At 46.5% G+C, this 25,358-nt stretch overlaps 1 protein-coding gene across 3 annotated transcripts in view; it reads right to left on the bottom strand.

Annotated features, from left to right (window-relative positions):
• TTYH3 (tweety family member 3) overlaps nt 1-25,358 on the bottom strand; it is a 249,378-nt gene that overhangs the window by 78,341 nt on the left and 145,679 nt on the right. For all 3 annotated transcript variants that reach the window (XM_063934627.1, XM_063934629.1, XM_063934628.1), the window contains exons 4-5: nt 22,575-22,795; nt 20,825-20,920 (exon numbers count right to left, since the gene is read on the bottom strand). In XM_063934627.1, the coding sequence (XP_063790697.1) occupies nt 20,825-20,920; nt 22,575-22,795 (317 nt within the window). The remainder of the gene's footprint in view (nt 1-20,824; nt 20,921-22,574; nt 22,796-25,358) is intronic.

Raw genomic sequence — 25,358 nt, 5'->3', positions numbered from 1 at the left:
CTCTTTGAGCATCTCTCATATACAAGGCAGCCTCCCTGATATGCTCTATGGTCATTAAAATGGCATCCCTATCTAAGGTGTCAATCTCCGTAGATAAGGAATCTGCCCATGCCACGACAGCACTACAAACCCAGGCCGACGCCATAGCCGGTCTAACAATAGTACTGGAATGAGTGTAAATGTGCTTCATGGTAATTTCCTGTCTGCGATCAGCAGGATCCTTGAGGGAAGCCGTAGCCTGCGAAGGCAGTGCCCCCTTTTTGGATAAGCGTGTCAGCGCCTTGTCTACTTTAGGCGAAGATTCCCATCGTATCCTATCCGTTTGTGGAAGAGGATACGCCATAAGAATCCTTTTGGGAACTTGTGGTCTCCTATCTGAAGATTCCCAAGCCTTTTCGCACAATTCGCTCAGCTCAAATGAGGATGGAAAGGTGACCTCAGGCTTTTTCCCTTTATACATGTGTATCCTCATGTCAGGGACAGGGGGTTCCTCAGTAATATGCAGAACCTCTTTAATGGCAATAATCATGTACCGAATACCTTCTGCCACCCTCGGCTGTAATTTTGCATCTTCATAGTCGACACTAGAGTCAGTATCCGTGTCGGTATCTGTGTCATCGATCTGGGATATGGTGCGCTTCTGAGGCCCCGAAGGTCCTGGCGCCACAGGGACAGGCATGGTCTGACTGATCCCTAGCTTTAGCCTTGTCTAACCTTTTATGCAATAGATTGACATTTGCATTTAAGACAATTAGCATATCCATCCATTCCTGTGTCGGCGCTGCCGACGGCGATATGACATTCAAGCACTCCCCCTCCACATTAAGCGAGCCTTCCTCGTCAAACATGTCGACACACGCGTACCGACACTTCACACACACACACACAGGGAAACTCTTTTCTGAAGACAGTATCCCCTTTAAGGCCCTTTGGAGAGACAGAGAGAGAGCATGCCAGCACACACCCCAGCGCAATGACCCTGGAGACCAACACAAAATGTTTTTCCCCAGCCGCACTGTATAATATGTTATCCGCCAATAATGTGCCCCCCCCTTCTCATTTATACACCCCTTCACCGTGTGTAAGCAGGGGAGAGTCCGGGGAGCTTCCTCTCAGCGGTGCTGTGGAGAGAAAATGGCGCTGGTGAGTGCTGAGGGAAAAGCCCCGCCCCCTCAGCGGCGGGCTTCTGTCCCGCTCAAAATTATAAAAAAATGACGGGGGCTCTTTTATATACATGTACAGTGCCCACCTGTACATGTATATTGTCATTTGCCATAAGAGAGGTGTTATATTGCTGCCCAGGGCGCCCCCCCTGCGCCCTGCACCCTTACAGTAACCGGAGTATGTGAGGTGTATGGGAGCAATGACGCACAGCTGCAGTGCTGTGCGTTACCTCAGTGAAGCTCTGAAGGCTTCTGCCGCCTGAGACGTCTTCTGACTTCGTTTCTTCTGGCTCTGTGAGGAGTACGGCGGCGCGGCTCTGGGGGTGAATGCCCAGTAAGAACCTGCGTTCACCCCCTCTGGAGCTAATGGTGTCCAGTAGCCGAGGAAGCAGAGCCTATCAATTAAGAAGGTCTGCCCCTCTCTCCTCAGTCCCTCGATGCAGAGATCCTGTTGCCAGCAGTGCTCCCTGTAAAAATGTAGAAAAAATCCAAACAAAAATGCTTCCTAGGCAGAGATCTCCGGGGAGCTCCCTGCAGTGCACCCATCTCGCTCTGGGCACAGTGTAAAACTGAGGTCTGGAGGAGGGACATAGAGGGGGGAGCCAGTGCACACCCAGAATCCAAAGCTTTCTGAAAGTGCCCTATCTCCTGCAGAGCCCGTCTATTCCCCATGGTCCTTACGGAGTCCCCAGCATCCTCTAGGACGTTAGAGAAATATATATTAATGCTGAAAGTTTCCTTTAAAAGCTTCTTTTGTAGCTTTTGATCACTCAAGACAACCACATATTGCATTTCTATAGGAGAGCTGGATATATTAGTAGAGGCCATTGCAACCGCCTCTGCTATGATTGAAGCCCATTGTAACATCACTCTATAAGAACATCGTGCTCAAATAACCTAAGCAGCAGGTTGCTGTACAACTCACTTATCATACTGATCAGTGACCTAAACAATACCTTCAAAACAAGTGGTGAAAAGGTACCATTGCCGGTACACTTCCTTACAAAACATAAAAACCGTTGACGTAGGAGGGCCTCAATAGGACATGAATAATAGCAATCGGTTACTACAAGGAAAGCAAATCTATTGCCAGATGACTCAGTACAAAATGATATACAGACTTGTTATAGTGTCAATCTAGGAACAGAGTACATTGTCCTGCAGATTCAATAGCAGCCAACAAGTATGTATAAGTGTGGTAATTCTACAGATATATAGGCATCTGGATTTCTTCTGGCTATATGAGAAAATAAGATTTTACTCACCGGTAAATCTATTTCTCGTAGTCCGTAGTGGATGCTGGGGACTCCGTAAGGACCATGGGGAATAGACGGGCTCCGCAGGAGACTGGGCACTCTAAGAAAGATTTAGTACTACTGGTGTGCACTGGCTCCTCCCTCTATGCCCCTCCTCCAGACCTCAGTTAAGGAAAAACTGTGCCCGGAAGAGCTGACATTACAAGGAAAGGATTTTGGAATCCAGGGTAAGACTCATACCAGCCACACCAATCACACCGTACAACTTGTGATAACATACCCAGTTAACAGTATGAACAACAATCGAGCATCACTCAACGGATGCCACATAACCCTTTATTAAGCAATAACTATATACACGTATTGCAGAAAGTCCGCACTTGGGACGGGCGCCCAGCATCCACTACGGACTACGAGAAATAGATTTACCGGTGAGTAAAATCTTATTTTCTCTAACGTCCTAGTGGATGCTGAGGACTCCGTAAGGACCATGGGGATTATACCAAAGCTCCCAAACGGGCGGGAGAGTGCGGATGACTCTGCAGCACCGAATGGGCAAACACAAGGTCCTCCTCAGCCAGGGTATCAAACTTGTAGAATTTTGCAAAGGTGTTTGAACCTGACCAAGTAGCTGCTCGGCAAAGCTGTAATGCCGAGACCCCTCGGGCAGCCGCCAAAGAAGAGCCCACTTTCCTTGTGGAATGGGCTTTTACTGATTTTGGATGCGGCAATCCTGCCGCAGAATGAGCCTGCTGAATCGTGTTACAGATCCAGCGAGCAATGGTTTGCTTTGAAGCAGGAGCACCCAGCTTGTTGGATGCATACAGGATAAACAGCGAGTCAGTTTTCCTGACTCCAGCCGTTCTGGTCACATAAATCTTCAAAGCCCTGACTACATCAAGCAACTTGGAATCCTCCAAGTCACGAGTAGCCACAGGCACCACAATAGGTTGGTTCAAATGAAAAGATGACACCACCTTCGGCAGAAATTGTGGACGAGTCCGTAATTCTGCCCTGTCCATATGAAAAACCAGATAGGGGCTTTTACATGACAAAGCCGCCAATTCTGACACACGCCTAGCCGAAGCCAAGGCCAATAGCATTACCACTTTCTACGTGAGATACTTTAGCTCTACGGTTTTAAGTGGCTCAAACCAGTGGGATTTCAGGAAACCCAACACCACGTTGAGATCCCAAGGTGCCACTGGAGGCACAAAAGGGGGCTGAATATGCAGTACTCCCTTAACAAATGTCTGAACCTCAGGAAGAGAAGCCAGTTCTTTCAGAAAGAAAATGGATAGGGCTGAAATCTGGACCTTTATGGACCTCAATTTCAAGCCCATAGTCACTCCTGACTGTAGGAAGTGCAGGAACCGGCCCAGCTGGAATTCCTCTGTTGGGGCCTTCCTGGCCTCACACCAAGCAACATATTTTCGCCATATACGGTGATAATGTTTTGCTGTCACGTCCTTCCTAGCCTTTATCAGCGTAGGAATAACTTCATCCGGAATGCCTTTTTCCGCTAGGATCCGGTGTTCAACCGCCATGCCGTCAAACGTAGCCGCGGTAAGTCTTGGAACAGACAGGGCCCCTGTTGCAACAGGTCCTGTTTTAGAGGCAGAGGCCATGGGTCCTCTGTTAGCATTTCTTGCAGTTCCGGGTACCAAGTCCTTCTTGGCCAATCCGGAACAATGAGTATTGTTCTCACTCCTCTTTTTCTTACGATTCTCAGTACCTTGGGTATGAGAGGAAGAGGAGGAAATACATAGACCGACTAGTGCGTCCACAGCTATCGCCTGAGAGTCCCTTGACCTGGCGCAATACCTTTTTAGCTTTTTGTTGAGACGGGATGCCATCATGTCCACCTGAGGCAGTTCCCATCGATCTGTAATCTGCGTGAAGACTTCTTGATGAAGTCCCCACTCTCCCGGGTGGAGGTCGTGTCTGCAGAGGAAGTCTGCTTCCCAGTTGTCCACTCCCGGAATAAACACTGCTGACAGTGCTTGCACGTGATTCTCCGCCCAACGAAGAATCCTGGTGGCTTCCGCCATCGCCACCCTGCTTCTTGTGCCGCCCTGGCGGTTTACATGAGCCACTGCGGTGATGTTGTCTGACTGAATCAGCATCGGTTGGTTGCGAAGCAGAGGCTCCGCTTGACTTAGGGCGTTGTATATGGCCCTTAGTTCCAGGATATTGATGGGCAGACAAGCCTCCTGACTTGACCACAACCCTTGGAAGTTTCTTCCCTGAGTGACTGACCGCATCCTCGGAGGCTTGCATCCGTGGTCACCAGGACCCAGTCCTGTATGCCGAACCTGCGGCCCTCGAGAAGGTGAGCACTCTGCAGCCACCACAGAAGAGACACCCTGGTCCTGGGGGGATAGGGTGATCAGCCGATGCATCTGAAGATGCGATCCGGACCACTTGTCCAACAGATCCCACTGAAAGATCCTCGCATGGAACCTGCCGAAGGGAATGGCCTCGTATGACGCCACCATCTTTCCCAGGACTCGCGTGCAGTGATGCACCGACACCTGTTTTGGTTTTAAGAGGTTTCTGACGAGAGTCACAAGCTCCTGAGCCTTCTCCGCCGGGAGAAACACCCTTTTCTGATCTGTGTCCAGAATCATGCCCAGAAAGGGCAGACGCGTCGTAGGAACCAGCTGCGACTTTGGGATATTCAGAATCCAGCCGTGCTGTTGCAACACTACCTGAGAGTGTGCTACGCTGATCAGCAACTGCTCTCTGGACCTCGCCTTTATGAGGAGATCTTCCAAGTATGGGATAATTGTGACTCCTTGCTTTCGAAGGAGCACCATCATTTCCGCCATTACCTTGGTAAATATTCTCGGTGCCGTGGATAGGCCAAACGGCAACGTCTGGAATTGGTAATGACAGTCCTGTACCACAAACCTGAGGTACTCCTGATGAGGTGGATAAATGGGGACATGCAAGTAAGCGTCCTTGATGTCCAGAGACACCATAAAATCCCCCTCTTCCAGGCTTGCAATGACCGCTCTGAGCGATTCCATTTTGAACTTGAATTCTTCAGATAAATGTTCAGGGATTTTAAATTCAAAATGGGTCTGACCGAACCGTCCGGTTTCGGTACCACAAACATTGTGCAACAGTAACCCCTTCCCTGTTGAAGGAGGGGAACCTTTACCACCACCTGCTGGAGATATAACTTGTGAATTGCCGCTAACACTACCTCCCTTTCCATGGGGGAAGCTGGCAGGGCCGATTTTAGGTAACGGTGAGGGGGCATCACTTCGAATTCCAGCTTGTATCCCTGAGACACAATCTGTAAGGCCCAGGGATCCACCTGTGAGCGAACCCACTGGTGGCTGAAATTTCGGAGACGCGCCCCCACCGCTCCCGGCTCCACCTGTGGAGCCCCAGCGTCATGCGGTGGATTTAGTGGAAGCCGGGGAGGACTTCTGTTCCTGGGAACTAGCTGTATGGTGCAGCTTCTTTCCTCTACCCCTGCCTCTGGCAAGAAAGGATGCACCTCTGACTTTCTTGCTTTTTTGTCATCGAAAGGACTGCATTTGGTAATACGTTGCTTTCTTTGGTTGTGAGGGAATATATGGCAAAAAATTTGACTTCCCAGCCGTAGCTGTGGAAACTAGGTCCGAGGGACCGTCCCCAAACAATTCCTCACCCTTATAAGGTAAAACCTTCATGTGCTTTTTTGAATCGGCATCACCTGTCCACTGCCGAGTCCACAGGACCCTTCTGGCAGAAATCGACATTGCATTTATTCTTGAGCCCAGTAGGCAAATGTCCCTCTGGGCATCCCTCATATATAGGACAGCGTCTTTTATATGCCCTAGGGTCAGTAAAATAGTATCCTTGTCCAAGGTATCCAGTTCCTCAGACAGAGTATCTGTCCATGCTGCTACAGCACTACACATCCAGGCCGACGCAATTGCCGGCCTCAGTATGGTACCGGAATGTGTATAAACAGACTTCAGAATACCTTCCTGCTTCCTATCCGCAGGATCCTTTAGGGAGGCCGTATCCTGTGACGGTAGGGCCACCTTCTTAGATAAGCTCGTCAGAGCCTTGTCTACCCTAGGGGAGGATTCCCAGCGCAACCTGTCCGTTGGCGGGAAAGGGTACGCCATAAGTAACCTTTTGGAAATCAGCACTTTCTTATCAGGAGAATCCCACGCTTTTTCACATAACTCATTTAACTCATGTGAAGGGGGAAAAGTCACCTCTTGTTTTTTCTCCCCAAACATATAAACCCTCGTGTCAGGCACAGGGTTTACCTCTGATATGTGCAATACATCCTTCATTGCTATAATCATGTAGCGGATGGCTTTAGCCATTTTAGGCTGCAATTTTGCATCATCACCATCGACACTGGAATCAGAATCCGTGTCGATATCTGTGTCAACAATTTGGGATGGTGGGCGCTTCTGAGACCCTGACGGCCTCTGCGCTGTAGGATCAGGCATGGGCTGAGACCCCGACTGTCCAAAGGCTTCAGCTTTATCCAACCTTTTATGCAAGGAGTTTACATTATCATTTAACACCTTCCACATATCCATCCAATCAGGTGTCGGCGCCGTCGGCGGAGACACCTCATCCATCTGCACCTGCTCTGCTTCCACATAGCCCTCCTCGTCAAACATGTCGACACACGCATACCGACACACCACACACACAGGGGATGCTCTATATGAAGACAGGACCCCCACCAGGTCTTTTGGAGAGACAGAGAGAGAGTATGCCAGCACACACCCCAGCGCTATATAACCCAGGAATTACACAGTAACTTAGTGTTTACCCGTAGCTGCAGTATATATGATTAATGCGCCTAAATTTATGTGCCCCCCCCTCTCTTTTTACCCTCTTTCTACCTTGAGACTGCAGGGGAGAGCCTGGGGAGCTTTCTCTCAGCGGAGCTGTGGAGAGAAAATGGCGCTGGTGAGTGCTGAGGAAGAAGCCCCGCCCCCTCAGCGGCGGGCTTCTGTCCCGCTTTCTGTGTAAAACTAATGGCGGGGGCTCATACATATATACAGTGCCCAGATGTATAAATGTTACTTCTGCCAAGAGGTATCATAATTGCTGCCCAGGGCGCCCCCTCCTGCGCCCTGCACCCTACAGTGACCGGAGTGTGTGGGTAGTGTGGGAGCAATGGCGCACAGCTGCAGTGCTGTGCGCTACCTCATATGAAGACAGGAGTCTTTTGCCGCCGATTTTGATGTCTTCTTGCTTCACCCGCCGGCTTCTGTCTTCTGGCTCTGCGAGGGGGACGGTGGCGCGGCTCCGGGAACGGACGACCAAGGTTAAGATCCTGTGTTCGAACCCTCTGGAGCTAATGGTGTCCAGTAGCCTAAGAAGCGCAACCTAGCCGCAGTTAGTAGGTTTGCTTCTCTCCCCTCAGTCCCACGTAGCAGAGAGTCTGTTGCCAGCAGAAGCTCTCTGAAAATAAAAAAACCTAACTAAAATACTTTCTTATTAGCAAGCTCAGGAGAGCTCACTAAAATGCACCCAGCTCTGTCCGGGCACAGATTCTAACTGAGGTCTGGAGGAGGGGCATAGAGGGAGGAGCCAGTGCACACCAGTAGTACTAAATCTTTCTTAGAGTGCCCAGTCTCCTGCGGAGCCCGTCTATTCCCCATGGTCCTTACGGAGTCCCCAGCATCCACTAGGACGTTAGAGAAATATAGGTTCACAACAGCCGGAGAACCACCACTGGCGTAAAACTGCAGTAAAGTGTAAAGGCCCCAATACACTTGTCCGATATGGGCAATGTTCACCCAATTTTGACAGATCTGCGCGAGAAATCGAGGTGAAAAGTGGCCAAATCGGATGTTTTTTCGACATCCGATCCGTGGTTCCATGCGCATCGGGGCTCAGTCGGTGGTCGGACATGCTACACATAGGATAACTCGGAACAGCAGCCATCAGGTGCACATCGCGGCTAGTTTTTTTAAGCACCTGCAATATATCGCATACAATTTCTCGGATGTCTTCTCTTGAGTGGCTTTTCTTTGCCTGCATACGGTTGCAGACTGTCAATCACTTGACGTCTGCAGTCGTACTGCGTCCGACGACGGAGGATCGATACTGCACATGAGTAGTATGGGTGCGGCACATGTTCAAAGTACATCTGTACTTTGCGTAAAAAAATGTTTTTGTTTCTTCATTGGGACCTGAATCAGACAGGCAGAAGAGATTCTAGGACTGTGTTTAGGTCCATAGCGTAGGAGAAGGGATTAAGCAGGTAGCTCTTCTTGTACGCTAAAGAAAAGTTGCATCAATGTAGCAGAACATCATAGAAGATCAGGATATTTCAGTTTACACACTGGCTACAAGCTGTTTATTGACAGACAGCGGTTATCTCAAACTTGAATAGATTACAGAACTGGTAGCAGAGGATTTTCCTGTGCTGACCTAGGCAGGTTTTATGTCTGACCATTTCCCGAGTGTTGCGTTTCTGCCATTTCAGGGAAGAGCTGCAGCATCAGCAGACCGAACCTCACACACAAAGTACTAGGAAAGGCTTGTGTAGGAATAGCAGTTTCTGACAGATTACTTTCTGTTCACTTTTAGAGGGATAGTGCCCGTAAATTTCAACACTGTGGAGATCTATCAAGCCCCCATAGATCAGCTAAGAATTGCTGCAATTTCCCAATCCCCCGTCGGCCATAAAGACCCATTATGTGGAATACTTTGGAGATTGTTGACCCATATCCATGATCTTCCACAGGGTCGGCAACAGAAATCTTGGGGCCCAGTACAGTGATATCTTTGGGGCTGTCTCAGATTATATAGAATAAAGCGCAATGGAATTTTCTGTGCTAATAGTGCAGCACATTATGTATCTCCTGATATACTCTGTGCTCCTGGTGGACCGTGCTACTTCCACTATATAACTGTCAGTGTGTGGGTTCGTGCTACCTCCATTCCCCTCCTCACATCATGTCACCGGCCCTGTCACATGCAGCCCTGTCATCATCACTGACATATTATGCATGTCCTGATACAGGGGGTCATTCCGAGTTGTTCGCTCGTTATTTTTTCTCGCAACGGAGCGATTAGTCGCTAACGCGCATGCGCAATGTCCGCAGTACGACTGCGCCAAGTAAATTTGCTATGCAGTTAGGTATTTTACTCACGGCATTTACAAGGTTTTTTCTTCTTTCTGGTGATCGTAATGTGATTGACAGGAAGTGGGTGTTTCTGGGCGGAAACTGGCCGTTTTATGGGTGTGTGTGAAAAAACGCTACCGTTTCTGGGAAAAACGCGGGAGTGGCTGGAGAAACGGAGGAGTGTCTGGGCGAATGCTGGGTGTGTTTGTGACGTCAAACCAGGAACGAAACTGACTGAACTGATCGCAGATGCCGAGTAAGTTTAAAGCTACTCAGAAACTGCTAAGAAGTGTCTATTCGCAATTTTGCTAATCTTTCGTTCGCAATTTTGATAAGCTAAGATTCACTACCAGTAGGCGGCGGCTTAGCGTGTGCAAAGCTGCTAAAAGCAGCTTGCGAGCGAACAACTCGGAATGACCCCCATAGTCTGTGCTGTTCTTCCACCCCTAGGGGTGCTAGTGGTGTGTTACCCCCACAGTGTTTGTTCCCAGAGTGTAAGTCATATGTGTAGCAAGTTTGTTGTAAATTAGTCCAGGCATTTGGGAGTTATGCTGTCTGCTGACATACTCTGTGCTGCTGTCCCACCCCTAGGGGTGCTAGGGGTGTCTAACCCACACATAGTTTGTTCCCAGATTGTAAATCGGATGTGTACCAAGTTTGGTGTAAACTGCTCCAGGCCTTCCACAGTTTTACTGTCTGCTGACATACTCTGTGCTTCTGTCCCACCCCTAGGGGTGCTAGGGGTGTCTGACCCCCACAGTGTTTGTTTCCAGAGTGTAAGTCATATGTGTACCCAGGCCTTCCAGGGTTACAGTATGCTGTCCGCTGAAATACTCAGTGCTTCTGCCTCACCCCTAAGGGTGCTAGGGGTTCTTCCCCCCCACAGAGTTATGCTGTCTCCTGATATACTCTGTGCTGCTGTCTCCCCCCTTAGGGGTGCTAGGGATTACAAATTGTTTTAGTTGCCTCTACCGTGTTTTAATACGCTCGTATGTAAAATTCCACGATCTTCGCTTGTAAAACTGTGGTTTTGTATAGAAAGACAGAAGGACAAATTTTCATCTCACATCCTCCGACACACACAAAGAGGGTCATTCTGACCTGATCACATGCTGCCGTTCATCGCAGCGCAGCGATCAGGTCAGAAATGCGCATGCGCCGGTGCCGCAGTGCGTTGGCGCATGCCAGACAGCTGACGGCTGTTGTTGCCCAGCGATCGCCTCTGCCTGATTGACAGGCAGAGGCGTTTGCTGGGCAGGAGTGGGTGGCTCGGCAGGGTTTGGCCGCCGTTTTGTGGGTGCGGTCTGGCCAACGCAGGCGTGGCCAGAAAGTGCAGGGGGCGGGCAGCAGGAGCTGCGCTGGCCGGGAGTTACTCTTCATGTACAAAAGCATCGCCGCTGTGCGATGCTTTTGTACTTGTGCAATGGGGCCGGGCCTGACAAGTGGGGCGGACTGGCCCTGTGCTGGGCACCCCCCCCCCCCCCCACCCCCCCACCCCCCCACCCCCCCCCCCTGCATGTCTAGGAAGATGATCGTAGCTGTGCTAAATTTAATACAGCTACAATCAACTCTGAATCACCCCCAATGTCTGTTTCCCTCTCTCCTTCCTCCCACACACCCCACGGTCTGTCTCTCCCCAATGACTCCACGCTGCATTCCCCCCCTCCCCCACCCCCACCCCATCCCAAAGCCCTGTATCCCCCTCACCAAGCCACTCTTACCTGGGGAGAGACTCACCTGCGCTGCACTCGCCAGTAGCCAGACCCAAACACCGCACAGCAGACCCCACTAGAAGAGGCCGGTGTGGGCATGGGAATTCTGGCCAGCAGAGTCGCTGCCATGTCCTGTAACTGCCTGCAACAGAGCTTGACCAGGAAGATTGAGCACACACTGCACTGCACAGTCACTGTGTGCGAGAGACTCCTGTCACTCTGAGGCTGAGCTGGCACCACCTAAAGCTTGCTGCCCTATTTGGACAAACGGCTTATCCTTGGGGCCCCTCTGATCCTTGGGGCCCGGTACAGGTGTCCCCCTTTGACCCCCCCCCCCCTGCCCCTGTCGCAGGCCCTGACCTTCCATGGCAGCCATTGCCTTCTGCTGCTTGGTAAATGTGACGGACGCCCTTGCCATAGCTACTCAGATTAGGTGACCTTCTTTCCTGGCAGCGAAGTAATCATGGCGGTCTAAGAAGCTAACCTTTAGTTTGAGAATTCTTCTTCTACTTCTGTACAGGGAACAACAGACTGCAGCAAGCTAGTGTATGAGCGACGTTCAATGGTGTTTTGCACTTGAATTTTCCCCATATTTGTGACTATAGTAATATTTATAGCCTGTGTAGAATGCTTCTGTCATAATTTTTAGAAACCCGTTACCGTGTAAAACAAAATATGTAACTCACTGTACCCCAGAGACTGTAATTGTATGAATCATTTTTTGTTTGTTTCATGTACTTTTTTTGTACTTTATGGAAAGGTGTTGTGCAGTGTTGGAGGCTGAATAGTTTTTATTCTATTTTAAGTACTGTAACGATAGATAGATTGATAGAGGGAATAACTGGAAAGAGGGGTTGAATTTATAGTAATGTTCCTACTAAAAACTTTTATCAAGAATGTATGAATATATACTGTACATGAAATTTGGGTATGTTGTTATTATGTCAACTCAGAACATCAACATGGACAAAAAGTTGAAAGTCGACTGTCAACCACAACAAAGTCGACCTCAACAATTTCGACTGCAACAATGTCAGTGTTAGGTTCAGGGTTTAAACCATACTTTCCGACATTTTGGCTGACCCCTCTGGGAGGGGACAGCCAGGACGTACAGCAGAGGGGGCAGGGGGGCATGGCATGGTTGAAACAGTTGTCCACAAGTGGGTGCTCTGGGAGGGGCCAAAGATGCAATTCACGTTAAACCACGCCATAGCGGACCTGCCTCCGTTACAGAATGCCCAGATTCCAGTAATTTTGAGGCAGGATGTGGTGCCACGGTGACACGATTAAGCACAAATCGCATCATAGCACCCCGCCAGACCCCCTACTTGTGAACAACTGTGAGGGGAATTTTGGGATCCTCCCGGCCATTCTGGCAAGAAAATAAGAAAATATCTGCAAACCCAACATTACTGTAAGCGCGGCATATACCTGCACTTGCTCGCAGGGTGAGAACATCTCCCCTAATTGAATTCAGCGCTATGAATAGAGGTTGTGTGATCCCTCTGCAGCAGTCACAGAAAGGGTTAATCTCTGCAGCTTGTCACTCAAATGACATTGTTTTTTTTTTTTTTTTTTTGCAGAACCTGAGCTGGGAGCTGTAAACAACAGACCAGCTGCAATAATGACTCTTAAGCAGGGTACAAACTAGATTGATGTCGGCACAATATGCCTTTTCGTAACAAAATATTGCATAAATCGCTCAGTGTGTATGGGGGATTGCACGGTCCAGCGGATGCTAGCTTGGATGGCTGTGCTGCACGTCCAACCAAGCGCTGTCTCCAGCGTCCTGCAGTATGCTAATGAAGGACGGAACATGTTTGTTCTGACCTTCATTAGCATCAACCTAGTGTGTACACGCGATCTAGGGCTGACGGGGATTCATTCCGATGTCGGAACAAATCCCCGTCACTCTAGTGTGTACCCGGCATTATACATAAGACAGCCAACACTTTTATATTTCTGTGTAGTGGATGTAATTCTCAGTAAATGTTCCTGAAAGTTGCGCCACACCAATTATGTAATACTGTATACTGGATTTAATTCTCAGTATGTCACTGACAGCTATGCCACGACATTTCTGTAATACTATATACTGGATGTGATTCCCAGTATACAGTATTACAGAAGCACTGCCTATATTACATCATGGTTACTGCAATGCTCTCGTCTTTTATGGTCATAATGACAATGCTCTCTGCATTATATGGTGGCCACTACAATGCTCTCTTTATTATCTGGCTGTCACTGTGATGCTCTCTGTATTATATAGAGGTCACTGCAATGTTCCCTGTCTAATATGGTGATCACTGATGCTCTCTGCTGAATATGTTGCTCAATATAATATTATATGCATTATATGGTAGTCACTATAATATTTTCTACATTATCTAGCAGTCAGTGCAATGCTCTCCGCAGGCCTGGTGAAGGAAGGGTGGGGGGGGCGACACAATGGGGACACCTGTACAGGGCTTCGAGGGTCAGGGAAGCCCCAATGATCAGGGGAACAAAGTATGGGGCTGCAGCGTCTAATAATGCTTTTTACAGTGTGCGCTCCAACTGCTCAGTTTAAGTAAGAAAACAATTAACAGGCCACCAAACGCCTTCTTTTATCCTGTAACTTGGTCTAGTCCCCATGGTCCGTGCTGTATTGCTCTCATTACGCATGTCCCTGCGTTGGCGCATCCCTGTCTGTCCCTGCCACCAAAGAGCCGGGTAGCCCAGCTGGAAAACCACCTGTCAGATTCACTGACATTCTGAGTCAAAGGCTCCTACAGAAGCCATCCGTAGCCCCCCCAACTGTCCAACTCTGATCACTGCAGACACGAGAGACTATACATACAGTGTGTGTGTGTGTGTGTGTGTGTGTGTGTGTGTGTGTGTGTACGTGTGTGTGTGTGTACACTATTTTTTAAAGCCACGCTCTGCTTTTAAAAGGAAGAAGGGGGGTTGAGGGAGCCATATCGGCATACCAGGCCCCAAGATTTCTGTTGCCGGCCCCGCCTGCGGTAAGGACTTCCATTGTCAATGCCACTGCTGCTTTTATCTGAATGCCATTTTGCGTTCCCCTTTAAAGCTCAATGATGTATGGACTTGGCACTGCTATCAGAGTGAAACGCGTTAGTAACAAGGACATGATTTATCCCCATTCACCTCGACACCTTGTTGGTGCATCCCAGATGTGTAAGCGGCTAACCATTTGAAGCTGCAGGTGGTCCCCTCAATTGTGGCACGCTACACACAGTCCTTCAACTGGCTGGCATCTCAGAGGCACACAGAGCACAGCTGCGAGTGGTAGCATAACGGAACACCACTGTAGGAGGCTGCCACAAAATGCAAGTCTTACATCCGTGACCTCCAGTCTGGCTAAACTCCAGGAACTTTTCCATATGAAATAGTGACTGTTGCTAGTACCTCTCATGCTTTTTAGATTTACTAGTCCCTTAGCAAGAGTAACAATATTCTTCCTACTATAAAAGGAAAAAAGACAGAGACGTCCAGGTGTCAGGGTTATGAGACGGATCAGCACTTCCTCTAGATATAAATGAGAAGCTGAATCTTTTACTTCTCTTCTTTTCTTTACAACGCTTTGTGGGAAAGTTTCCCAGTTTCCCCTCACACTTTTTGACTTCTGTAACCTGCAAGCATAATACTCTACGCAGGCACCCGGGATGGAACAAAAGAATGAAGACACTTCAAAGTACAGCTGTGTAGTCACTGAATTAATAATGAGGATTAGACACTTTCAAGAGCTTTGAGCTCAAAGTCAGGTTGAAAAATTCCCCAAAGCTGCGGGGCAAAGGTAACCCAGGGATACAGGGAAATCCTATTCTATGGCGTTGAGCAGAATATTTTCTGTTTAAAGCGAAATGACTCAGAAAACTGACTGAGTGACGACCAGATTACTGGATAAGTTGCTGCGCGAGAACAGAAAGAAAGGGTTCTAGAATCGTCAGCATTAATTTGGTATTACCCTACCTTTATACAGAAGACACCAAAATCTAGATGTCCTCCTCCCAACTTCTCCCCTCCCTCATGGGACCAAAAGTCACTCTGATGTCTCCTCATCAATATCAAAATACTACCTCAAGCTCATAATGCCATAAACAGAGCTCATCATCTTCCTTCCGTCTAGACTAGACAGTGTGGACCACACTCTCCTCTGTTCCGCTTGTCCACTGCCTGGGCAATACCATAGATTCCAGCTTGCATTTTTGCTTCACCCTTGCAAACATCACCAAGATAATACCCTCCATTACAAGTGGCACTACCAAACCTCTCCATCAACTCCCTGATATCTCACCCTTCGCTCCTCCATTTTAATCAAATGGACATTCCTCTGCAGCAACTCCACCTACACCTCGCTGCTTCCCACACAATCCTATTTAATCTCCTCAGCATCACTAACCATATCTCCAAACCTAACTACACACTACCTCCCACACTGCCCTGAAAGACACATAACACTCCCACCTACAATAAGTACCACTCCCCACCTATGGAGTGCACTTCCCATGCTCGGACTCTCCACAAGCCTGAAAAGTTTTAAACAGACCCGTCCGTCAAGCCCACCAGTCTCCCAACTAAGTACACAGTAGCTTGCCCCAAGGGAGGCCGGGGAAGGGGGGGGGGTCACTGATTACCCGAGCTTGGCTTATTGGAGGGGGCCCTGGTCAGCAGCTGAGGGGGAAACTGTCCCTCTTGGTAGCGTTTTTTTTTTTGTGGGGGTGTGGACAAGCTTTCCAGGTTTGGTCATGCCCATCCCGATGCTTATGCTAGCTCTTGACCGCCCTGGCTGCCCCAGACTTCTTCTGCCCACATTATCACTCAGGAGATGCCCACTCTGTTGTGTCATTCTCACTCCACCCCATTAAATTGTAAGCCTTCACAAGTAAAGCCCTCTTTCCACCTGTCTTTCATGTCCGCTCCCACCCCACCACCTGTGCCTCCTTGTATCATACTGCTGCATGTTCTGTACGAGACTGGTTTGTTATACACCTTACCAAATCCCCAAAAAATGTTATGCTTAACTTAAACCTATTCCTGTATTTATGCTTCATGTATGTCCTGTACTTTGCCTGTCTGTCCTCTATATCTTTGTTATAAGATCTATTTCCTTATTGTTCAACACTGCAGAATTTTGAGCACTCAAACAAATATATTGTTCTAATGCTGTCTACACTCATTTTATCTCAGCAGAGGAAGCCGGGGCATACGCAGGATTTCTGGAGGGGGGTTTCCAAATATTTGATTTCAGAGCAATTGTCGCCAGCCCATGAACGATGCATAATTTGCATGTAACAAGCTATAGTCTGCCACAAACAAAGTGCAGTTTATATAATATAGTACTTCATACATATGCTGGCCCAATGATCACAGTAAGGCACTTACCAGATTCTCTCTCTGGTGCAATGATTGAGCACTCACACACACACTGTACATGCAGCATAAGGGCGGAATGGAATAGAGCTGTTGCACATACACAGTGGAAACAGATTTTCCTACCAAGTCTGCTGTGTGCAGACATGGGAGGAAAATCTGCTGCCACTGGGCATGTGCATCTGCTCCATTCTATCCTTACACATGCATGTAGTGGCTACTGGCCAGGCTGTGGGGAAGGGGGTTTCCCGACAACTGGAAACCCCCTTCTGCGTTTGCCTATGGAAGTAGTAGCAGAACACATGCATGGTAGTAAACTGTAAGCAGACAGAAGAAGTACAATACTTCCAGGTCCAATGAGCTAGTGACGTTTAGCTGAATAACAAACCAATTTGATGAGTAAAAGTGACATCTACAGACATATCACCATGCAGGTAAACAGGATTGCACCAGATTACAGGAGACTGATGGTTTCCAATTACCCCCCGATAGCGGCCATTTATCGGGGATTATGCTTTGCGTGTCTCAGGCAAGCAAAGCAAAATCCCTGATAAGCAGCCCTTAGAGCCACGGTAACAAATGGGTCCAGATACTTATCCCGGATCCCATGTGTTATCAGCTGAAAACGGGACATTTTTCTCCCGAAAAAAAATGGGCTTTAATTGGATAGCCCTATAATGACCATCGGTCAAAAATCGCCTGTTTTTTTGTGTGGAGAAAAATGATCATGGCTAATAGGATACCCAACATTTAGATTTATTTTTACTGCACTGGCAGTCACTCTATGTTAATCATTTGCTGTAAATAAAATACTGTATGCCTGGAGACACAGCGCTGGATCACTGCTCCCTAGTGGAATAATCGGCTCTATGTTCATAAATATCTACTTCAGCTCGCAAAATGGCTCCTCTGTAGACAGGCAATGCCTGCTTATCAGAGTTGCCATGGAATCTTACGGTTTTAAGCAGCTTAAAACCTGATCCAGCAGCAGGGCCTCTAGAGTTATATAGTTTGCTTCACTATAAAATACACTATGTTGTCGGAAAAATAAAGTAAAATTGAACAAAAAAAAGTCCAGACACACAAAACAAAAACCCAAGACAACAAAGGATTGGCCTGAGCCAAAACATATTATCCGTAGCACTATGAGCTCTTCTGGGATGGAGACGTGACGCACAGTACAGACGTGTTCTCATGCACCTAGCCTCAATAAGCCACCCTGTGAATGACGCTAGGCACAAGCGAGCTGCATCCTTTTCTCGCAATTACGCATTTTAATCTCAAAGCGTCAAAAAACGCTTCACGGGACTGCACTGATTACTTGGCTATGCGACACTTGTATATCTGTGTGTGATGGAGTCTGAGTCTGTATATGAAACATAACAGAAGAATCCTAGCACTACAGATTCAGACACATCTGTACCCTAGATAAAATGCACTGTAGCCCAACTGCTGTACTCAAACCAAGCATCCGGGGACACGCTGCTTATGGGCCAGTCTCCTCTGCAGAAAGCTTGCCCAGGAGAGAACACAGCTATCACCCGTGTAACCTGCTTTTTTATACTACCAGTACACAAAGCAAAAAAAAATACCATTGTGCACTTCCTTTTCACTTATAGATGGTGTCACCAATAAACGCACATTTCATAGAAGTTCAGGTTACCTTCCAAGAGACCAAAACCACCATTTATTAATAAATGCTTTCACCAGGCAAAAGAACAAACCTCTGACAAAAATAAAAATCTGGTGCGGATGCGGCTGCCAGCTGCTTTGTGTAACCATGGTAATCACATCTAAATCCCAGTGCCCGTTAGACTTCTACACTTTATTACATAAGAACCCATTCACTGCCAAAGCGCCTAACGATAGCAAACAGAAAGGCCCCAGTGGCAAATGCAGGATTTCTAGAGGGCGGTTTCCAAATGCAATACACAATTTCCCACCCTCCGGAACATGGAATACAATATTAATATTTAACACTATAGATGGTCTATAGTATAGGCTTTATCAAACATATTTAATATAAATAAGATACTGTAAAGGCCCATACACACGGTGAGATTCGGGCTATGCAACAGGGGCCAGGTTGGCACATAGTCAGTATCGCAAGCACATAATGAGTGTGCTTGCGATACGGACTATGTGCGATTTTGGCTAAGTGTCAATTTCGACTATCTCTTCTATTGACTTGCCTGCACAGTCTATCTATTCTTGCGATGCCGACCGCGCATCGGCATCGAACCGGGATCGCAGGGTGACTTTCACCTTGCGATCTGCACTAACTTTTCTTCCGATTTTGACTATATAGTCAAAATCGTAAGAAAAAATCTCACCGTGTGTACACACCATAAGTGGTCAGCAAAAGGTTAAACATACCATAATATATAAAAAAATAAATAAATACACAAACATAATAGAACCAGTACTGCACTTTATAAGAACACATTCTTCCACCTCATGGTAAAGCTCCTGTCTCTTTTTCCTGGTAGCTACTCTCTGGTCCAGTGCACTGATTGAGGCCTCAGAAGCAGAAGGAGCTTCTACCCCTGGGCATGTGCAGCAGCTTAAACTGCATGATGTGGCGGAAGCTCTAGTAATTGTATTATATGGTATTGCAATTGTCATAATTTGAGCCACTTGCCAAGAGGAGGGGGGTTTCCAGGCAACCGGAACCCCCCCAGCGTTTGCCTATGGGCCATTTACACAAAACGAAAACCGGTGTTACTTCCACTAAGCCTACCGATAGATCTCATTACACAATGTTCTGCTTTTGCTTCTCCGAAATGAAGTAAACTGAAATCGATCAGCAAGAATAACATTGTACAATTATTGCAGTAAAACAGGGTATATAGGACTCTATTCAGGACATTTATTTTCACGATAAAAATGCAGAAGGGAGTGTTTGTGCATTTTTAAAATAACCTCGTTATTCAGTGAAGGGTTAATGGAGAAGATAATGTATTTATCTTCTCCGTTAATACCCATCTCACCGACTATCGCACAGTAGGGAGAAATCTATTGTGGTTTAACGTTTTATGCATCAAAACGTGACATTTTCCGATAAAACCTTTACTTTATATAAAGCCATTTTAGTATGGCGTTATAGCAAGAAAATACTTAAATCTCATGAAAACTGCAGGGACGGAGGGAAAGTTTCCTATCAGTCCCTGCAGGATCTTGAAATGAGCGGCATGTGGATGCACCCAGCTCTAGTCTCCCAAAAGCTTCTAAACTGATTATAATGTGTATATAGGCTTTATATTAGTCTGTATACATTTATATGTATGTGATTTATATATAAAATGTATATACAAAAAAATTTATCTATAAACCACATAAATATAATATATGAACTAATATAAAGGGGTATATACAATTAGGGTCGGATCCATTCCGACAACCCCTATTCAAATCTCATCTCAATTCGACTTTTAAAAAGTCGAATTGAGATGAGGGGCCCAGAGGAGGAGAGGGGGGGGGGGGGGGGAAGCCGTGGGGAGACCAGCGGGGAGAGCCGCGGGCATACAGGGGAGAGCAGCGCTACAGTAGCGCTGCAGGAGGATGTCACACAGCCGCCAGACCTCACGGCAGTGTCCACCCTGCTCCAGCAAGCGTGACCTCACTTACTGGAGCCGGGTGGACTCTGCCGTGAGCGGCGTGGCTGTGAGACATTCCTTCTGCAGCGCTGTGCTGTAGCGCTGATCTCCCCTGTATGCCCGCGGCTCTCCCCCGTCTCCCTGCAGCTCCCCCCCCCCCCCCCTCTCCTCCTCTGGGTCCCACATCTCAGTGGAATTTGGCCCCGTTTCACTCAAAAGTACATGAATTGGCAGCTATACCGCCGAAGTCAAATTCCACGACTTGTAGAATAAAAACTGCTGGGATTGAATAGGTCGAATCACGATTCGACCTTAAAAAGTCGAAAACTGACGTCTTTTCGACAGACGTCAGTTTTCGACACCAATTGAATATACCCCAAAGCCTGTAAACGTATTTTAAATCAGTTTAGACACTTTTGGAAGGCTGGAGCTGGACATACAATTGCTGCTCATCACACTGCAGACTTAATGCGAATCGGAGACTGTTCGCATTGTGACGTAAGTGCATGTTTAAACATCCTTTCATTTCAAGGTCATGTGTACATGGTCTTACCATTCACAAGTCAGTAGATTGTTATGTACATATACAGAACAGTGGGGGCTACTCACCCTGCCAGAATGGCCTTTGAGTTCCGAATAAGGCCAAATAGCACCAATAGGCATATGAAGACGTGGAAAAGGAGAAGGCCTAGATAACCCAACCACCTGCAGACAGATAGAGAACACAAGCAGTTTGCTTTGGGAATATTGAAGTCTGCACTATACAGTGTGACAGAATAAATAAACTAAAATAGTCCCATTAATGAAAAGCAACTATAAAAACAAAAGACACCTTAAACATACACTGCAGAACACAGCTGGTTGGTATATGGATGGTTAATGCACATATTTATACCCCTTTCTACCACCAGATGGCATCATCCTGGTGACAAAGCCCAGTTTCTTCTCATTTGATTATTCAGAATCAGGAAAGCAGCCAAACGGGGAGTTTTAGGGAGAAAGAAAATAAAAGGTACATTTAAATGCTGTGTTTCATAAAGAATCTAATGCGCAGAACCTGGGCTTGATTAAGAACAGCTGGTTTAATTCCCCAGCATGCCAGATAAAGAGCTGGCCTGTGTTTGGAACATGTTCCAGGAGGCTGCTGTTTCATTCTGCATCGCACCAGTGAGAATTTGGGATTTACCGCTAGAATTTAGACAGAGCCTACCAAAAGCACTCTGCTTTCCATGGGGATTTTAAGGTTTGAAACCCAGTCTAACCATGTAAGCTGTATTTCATTGCGGCTTATTCAAGCACAAAATGTTTCAGAACGTTGATACTGAATGGCTATGTAATACATTCTCTTTTTCCTCTTCCCTTGTTAATACGGTTTACCAAAATGGTAGAATTTCATCTTCAATGTCTCTATTCCCAGACAGGAGATAACATAAGCTTAGTTAACTCACAAATTCCTCACAGCAATAGGTTAGAAATGATCTTTGTCTGCACTGTACAGCCCATAAAACTGGCTACACACCACCTTGCAATCTTGCCTGTCCAAACTGGATAGCTTTACGTATCAATGGTCCAAGTCAGGATGTTTGGAAGAAGTTTATAAAACAAAACACTGTTTGAAACGGACTATCTTCATTCCGCGTTTACCAGCAGGCCGCTAACGATCTGATCAATTCTCCATTAGATCAGTAGCAAGTATCAGTACCACGCATGTTGTGATACTAGTTCAACTGCCCACAATTCATACCTCAAAGAAGTATTGAATGGGTATGGCTTACGAAAGTCACTTTTCTACGTTCGGCATCGCCATTCTGTAGTGAAGGAGCTTTCACAGTGTAACAATATTCAATCCTTAAATGTAAAATAACTACTATTTAAGGATGCTTGAAAAACTTCCAATGTTCAAAAAGCATGACTCGATTGTGATTCCTTACCATTGCATTTCACAGACAAGAGGGAATGAATGCTGCTAGACCTGACAAGCAATGGTGTGTAATTGTTAGAGCATTACTATCTCCAACCAGAAAGCACATAGCGGAGTGCAGACGTCTTATAATGTTCCTTCGATTCATTACAGGATCTCTTCCATTAATGCCATCAAGACTAGTACATCTTATTAGGTACATTATAGCAGAGTGCCCACACTTAGTGTAATTAGCCATGAACTCCTCTCACATTGGGCAGTTCGCCATTCAGTTGAATGTCGTTCTACTGAATCAAAAAAAAAAAGAGCACACAGTGTGATCCTGCGTTTTGCGGGAACGTAGTACTGATGGTGCCATCCTCAACCTCTATTTACAGCCAGCAGAACTGCATATTGTACATGTGAATGATGAGGTACTATATGAATTTAAAGACTCACCTGTACCAGTCATACAAATCCACCTGTGCAGCTAGGTCATCCATGGAAATATTGGCATTCTTCCAGAACGGGATCTCAGAAGTTTGTTGGACCAGTACGTCCAGGAGACCCTGAAGTTTCTGAACTATGTGAAGGTAATCGGTCTGCTTTGTAAACATGGCTTCCAGTTCTAGTAGATTTGGTTCCACAGTTTGGTTTAGAGCTACGGTGGTTTCCGACACCTAAGAGGAAGAAACACGTTAGGGAAACAACCTAAATGGGTAACACCACAAGAATGGTGTAATGGTTAGTGTAATGGATGGTGTAATAGTTAGCATTACTGCCTCACAGCATTGAGGTCATGGATTCGATTCCCACTATGGCTCTATCTGTGCGGAGTTTGTATATTCTCCCTGTACTTGAGTGGGTTTCCTCTGGGTACTCCGGTTTCCTCCCACAATCCAAAAATATACTGGTAGGTCAACTGGATCCCAACAAAAATTAACCATAGTGTGAATGTGTGTGCGTGTACATGTGAAAGGGATATAGATTGTAAGCTCCACTGGGGCAGGGACTGATGTGAATGGGCAAATATTCTCTCTGTAAAGCGCTGCAGAATATGTGTGCGCTATATAAATAACTGGTAATAATAATAAATAAACATAACCCTAAGTATGGGTTGGGTGACCGGCTGTCGTGATCCCGGCTGTCAGCATACAGACGCCGGGATCCCGGCAGCCAGAATGCCAGCAGGGGGGCATCAAAGCCCTTTGCATGCTCGCTTTGCTTGCCAGTTTCTATTCCTGTTGAAGATTTTGCATCAAACTGGCAACATGCCGTCTGTCAGCGTTACATTTGTTTATCATACCCAATTCCATCTTTCTACATACAACTATTACTAAAACCATCTCCACTCAATTTAACATTTTCCCAACTTGGCCATGTCATCCCTATGATCTCATAGAAGTGATGTCTCTCTGCTGAAGCTATTCTGTGATAGAGGGGCTTCCGTGCTCCTAGGAAGGGAACTACTCTCCTGGTGTTATCGTAAAGGGCAGATCTCATATACAGCAAATGGCCGATTTACCATTTTACTGAGTAACACAATCTCTGACTTTTCCTCTAGTTACTTAAAAGGAACAACTTCTGCTGACCCCATCCATTCACCTATACCTCCATATTAATGCAGCCTAGAGCGTAGGCAGATAACCAGTCCCCCGTTACTCCATCAAACTTAAGCCTAGAGCACAGGAGGGTAACCAGTCACCTATTACTCCATCTTACTGCAGCCTAGAGCACAGGCGGATAACCCGTCACCTATTCCTCCATCTAACTGGGGCATAGAGCACAGATGGTTAACCAGTCACCTATTCCTCCATCTGACTGCAGCCTAGAACACAGCCGGGTAACCAGATAGTAAGGTATTCCTCCATCCTACTGCAGTACCCTTTTCACCAGACCATATGTACATGAGTATTACTTATTTTCAATTTCAATAATATCCCCAATAATGCTCGCTCATTAGAAAACGTGTGGTTATTGAGGAGTGTCCATCCGCACGGTAAACTTTATTAGGCTTGTGTCACATAGATGTATAAGAAAGCTATAAACATACAGCCATGTAAGCGTTGTATTCCTCAGAGTGGTGAAATGCAGTTGCTTGAGAGGGTAACAGTGTTTCCTGATAACTACTAATGGGGAACACTGGATCTTTAGAATCCTCACCTGTGCTGCATTACAATACATGTGTGTGGACTCTAGCTAACCAGCCTGACCAAGCACTTCCAAACCCCCACCTCTACACACAGCTTCAGTATAAAGGGGAATGATGAAAGAAATAAAACAAATTTTACAATACCAGTAAGCTAGTGGGCATCTGTATTTTACGTAGAATGACCTGTGTTGGTTATACTGTATTATGAGAGGACACTACAATTATTGTATTTCTGTAAGTCACAAGGGAGAAGTTCTGCAAATGTTCACATTATAAATAACAAATAAATGCTGAGAAATTAAAACATGTTCCCTTTTCTTTATAAAAAGTAAAGAAAATGACTAGGCATAGCTCACCAACAGAAACACTAACATACATTTCTAGCCTGGCTTCCATACTCCGTGTTTTAGGGAAGACTTGCATAAGTTTCAACGTGTTGGAGAAAGAAAGAAAGAAAGAAAGAAAGAAAGAAAGAAAGAAAGAAAGAAAGAAAGAAAGAAAGAAAGAAAGAAAGAAAGAAAGAAAGAAAGAAAGAAAGAAAGAAAGAAAGAAAATAAAGGATAAACTTAATAAAACTACATGTAAATACTACTGTACAACTAAGGATACAGATATTGAGTGTATTTATTTGCAGAGGAGGAGAAAGATCATACACAGAATTGTAAGGCCTTTAATAAAATCAAGTCCCCTGTAATAATTGGGATTTTCATTGTTTTGTTCATTTCAGAGAACGGGTTACCATGAAGCTTACTTAAATAAATACTCTCCCGGAAACTCCAGGAGACTCCCAAATTTGCAGGAAGTCCCCTGGCTCCCAGAAGAGAAGGCAATCTTCTTGCATCAAGCCCATGTCCTAGTGAAGTGGGCAAGGTGGAAGCATGCGGTTTTATGGGATGGGACAGGGACAACATGACAAATCCATGAGAATTGTGTCATTCAGGACCTGCCTCCTCCTGGCAGACACACAATTCATGGCATTATGCTGAAAAGTGTGTGTGTGTGGGGTGGGAGGGTCTTGGAACCCAAAGCACCCAGCCTTGTCCTCTACAGGGCCACCTGCACTCACCCTCACCTGCCCATTCTCTTCCCCA

Source organism: Pseudophryne corroboree, chromosome 7 (assembly GCF_028390025.1).
Source record: "Pseudophryne corroboree isolate aPseCor3 chromosome 7, aPseCor3.hap2, whole genome shotgun sequence".
In the NCBI taxonomy this organism is placed as follows: Eukaryota; Metazoa; Chordata; class Amphibia; order Anura; family Myobatrachidae; genus Pseudophryne; species Pseudophryne corroboree.
This window is presented reverse-complemented; position numbering and strand designations above follow the sequence as displayed.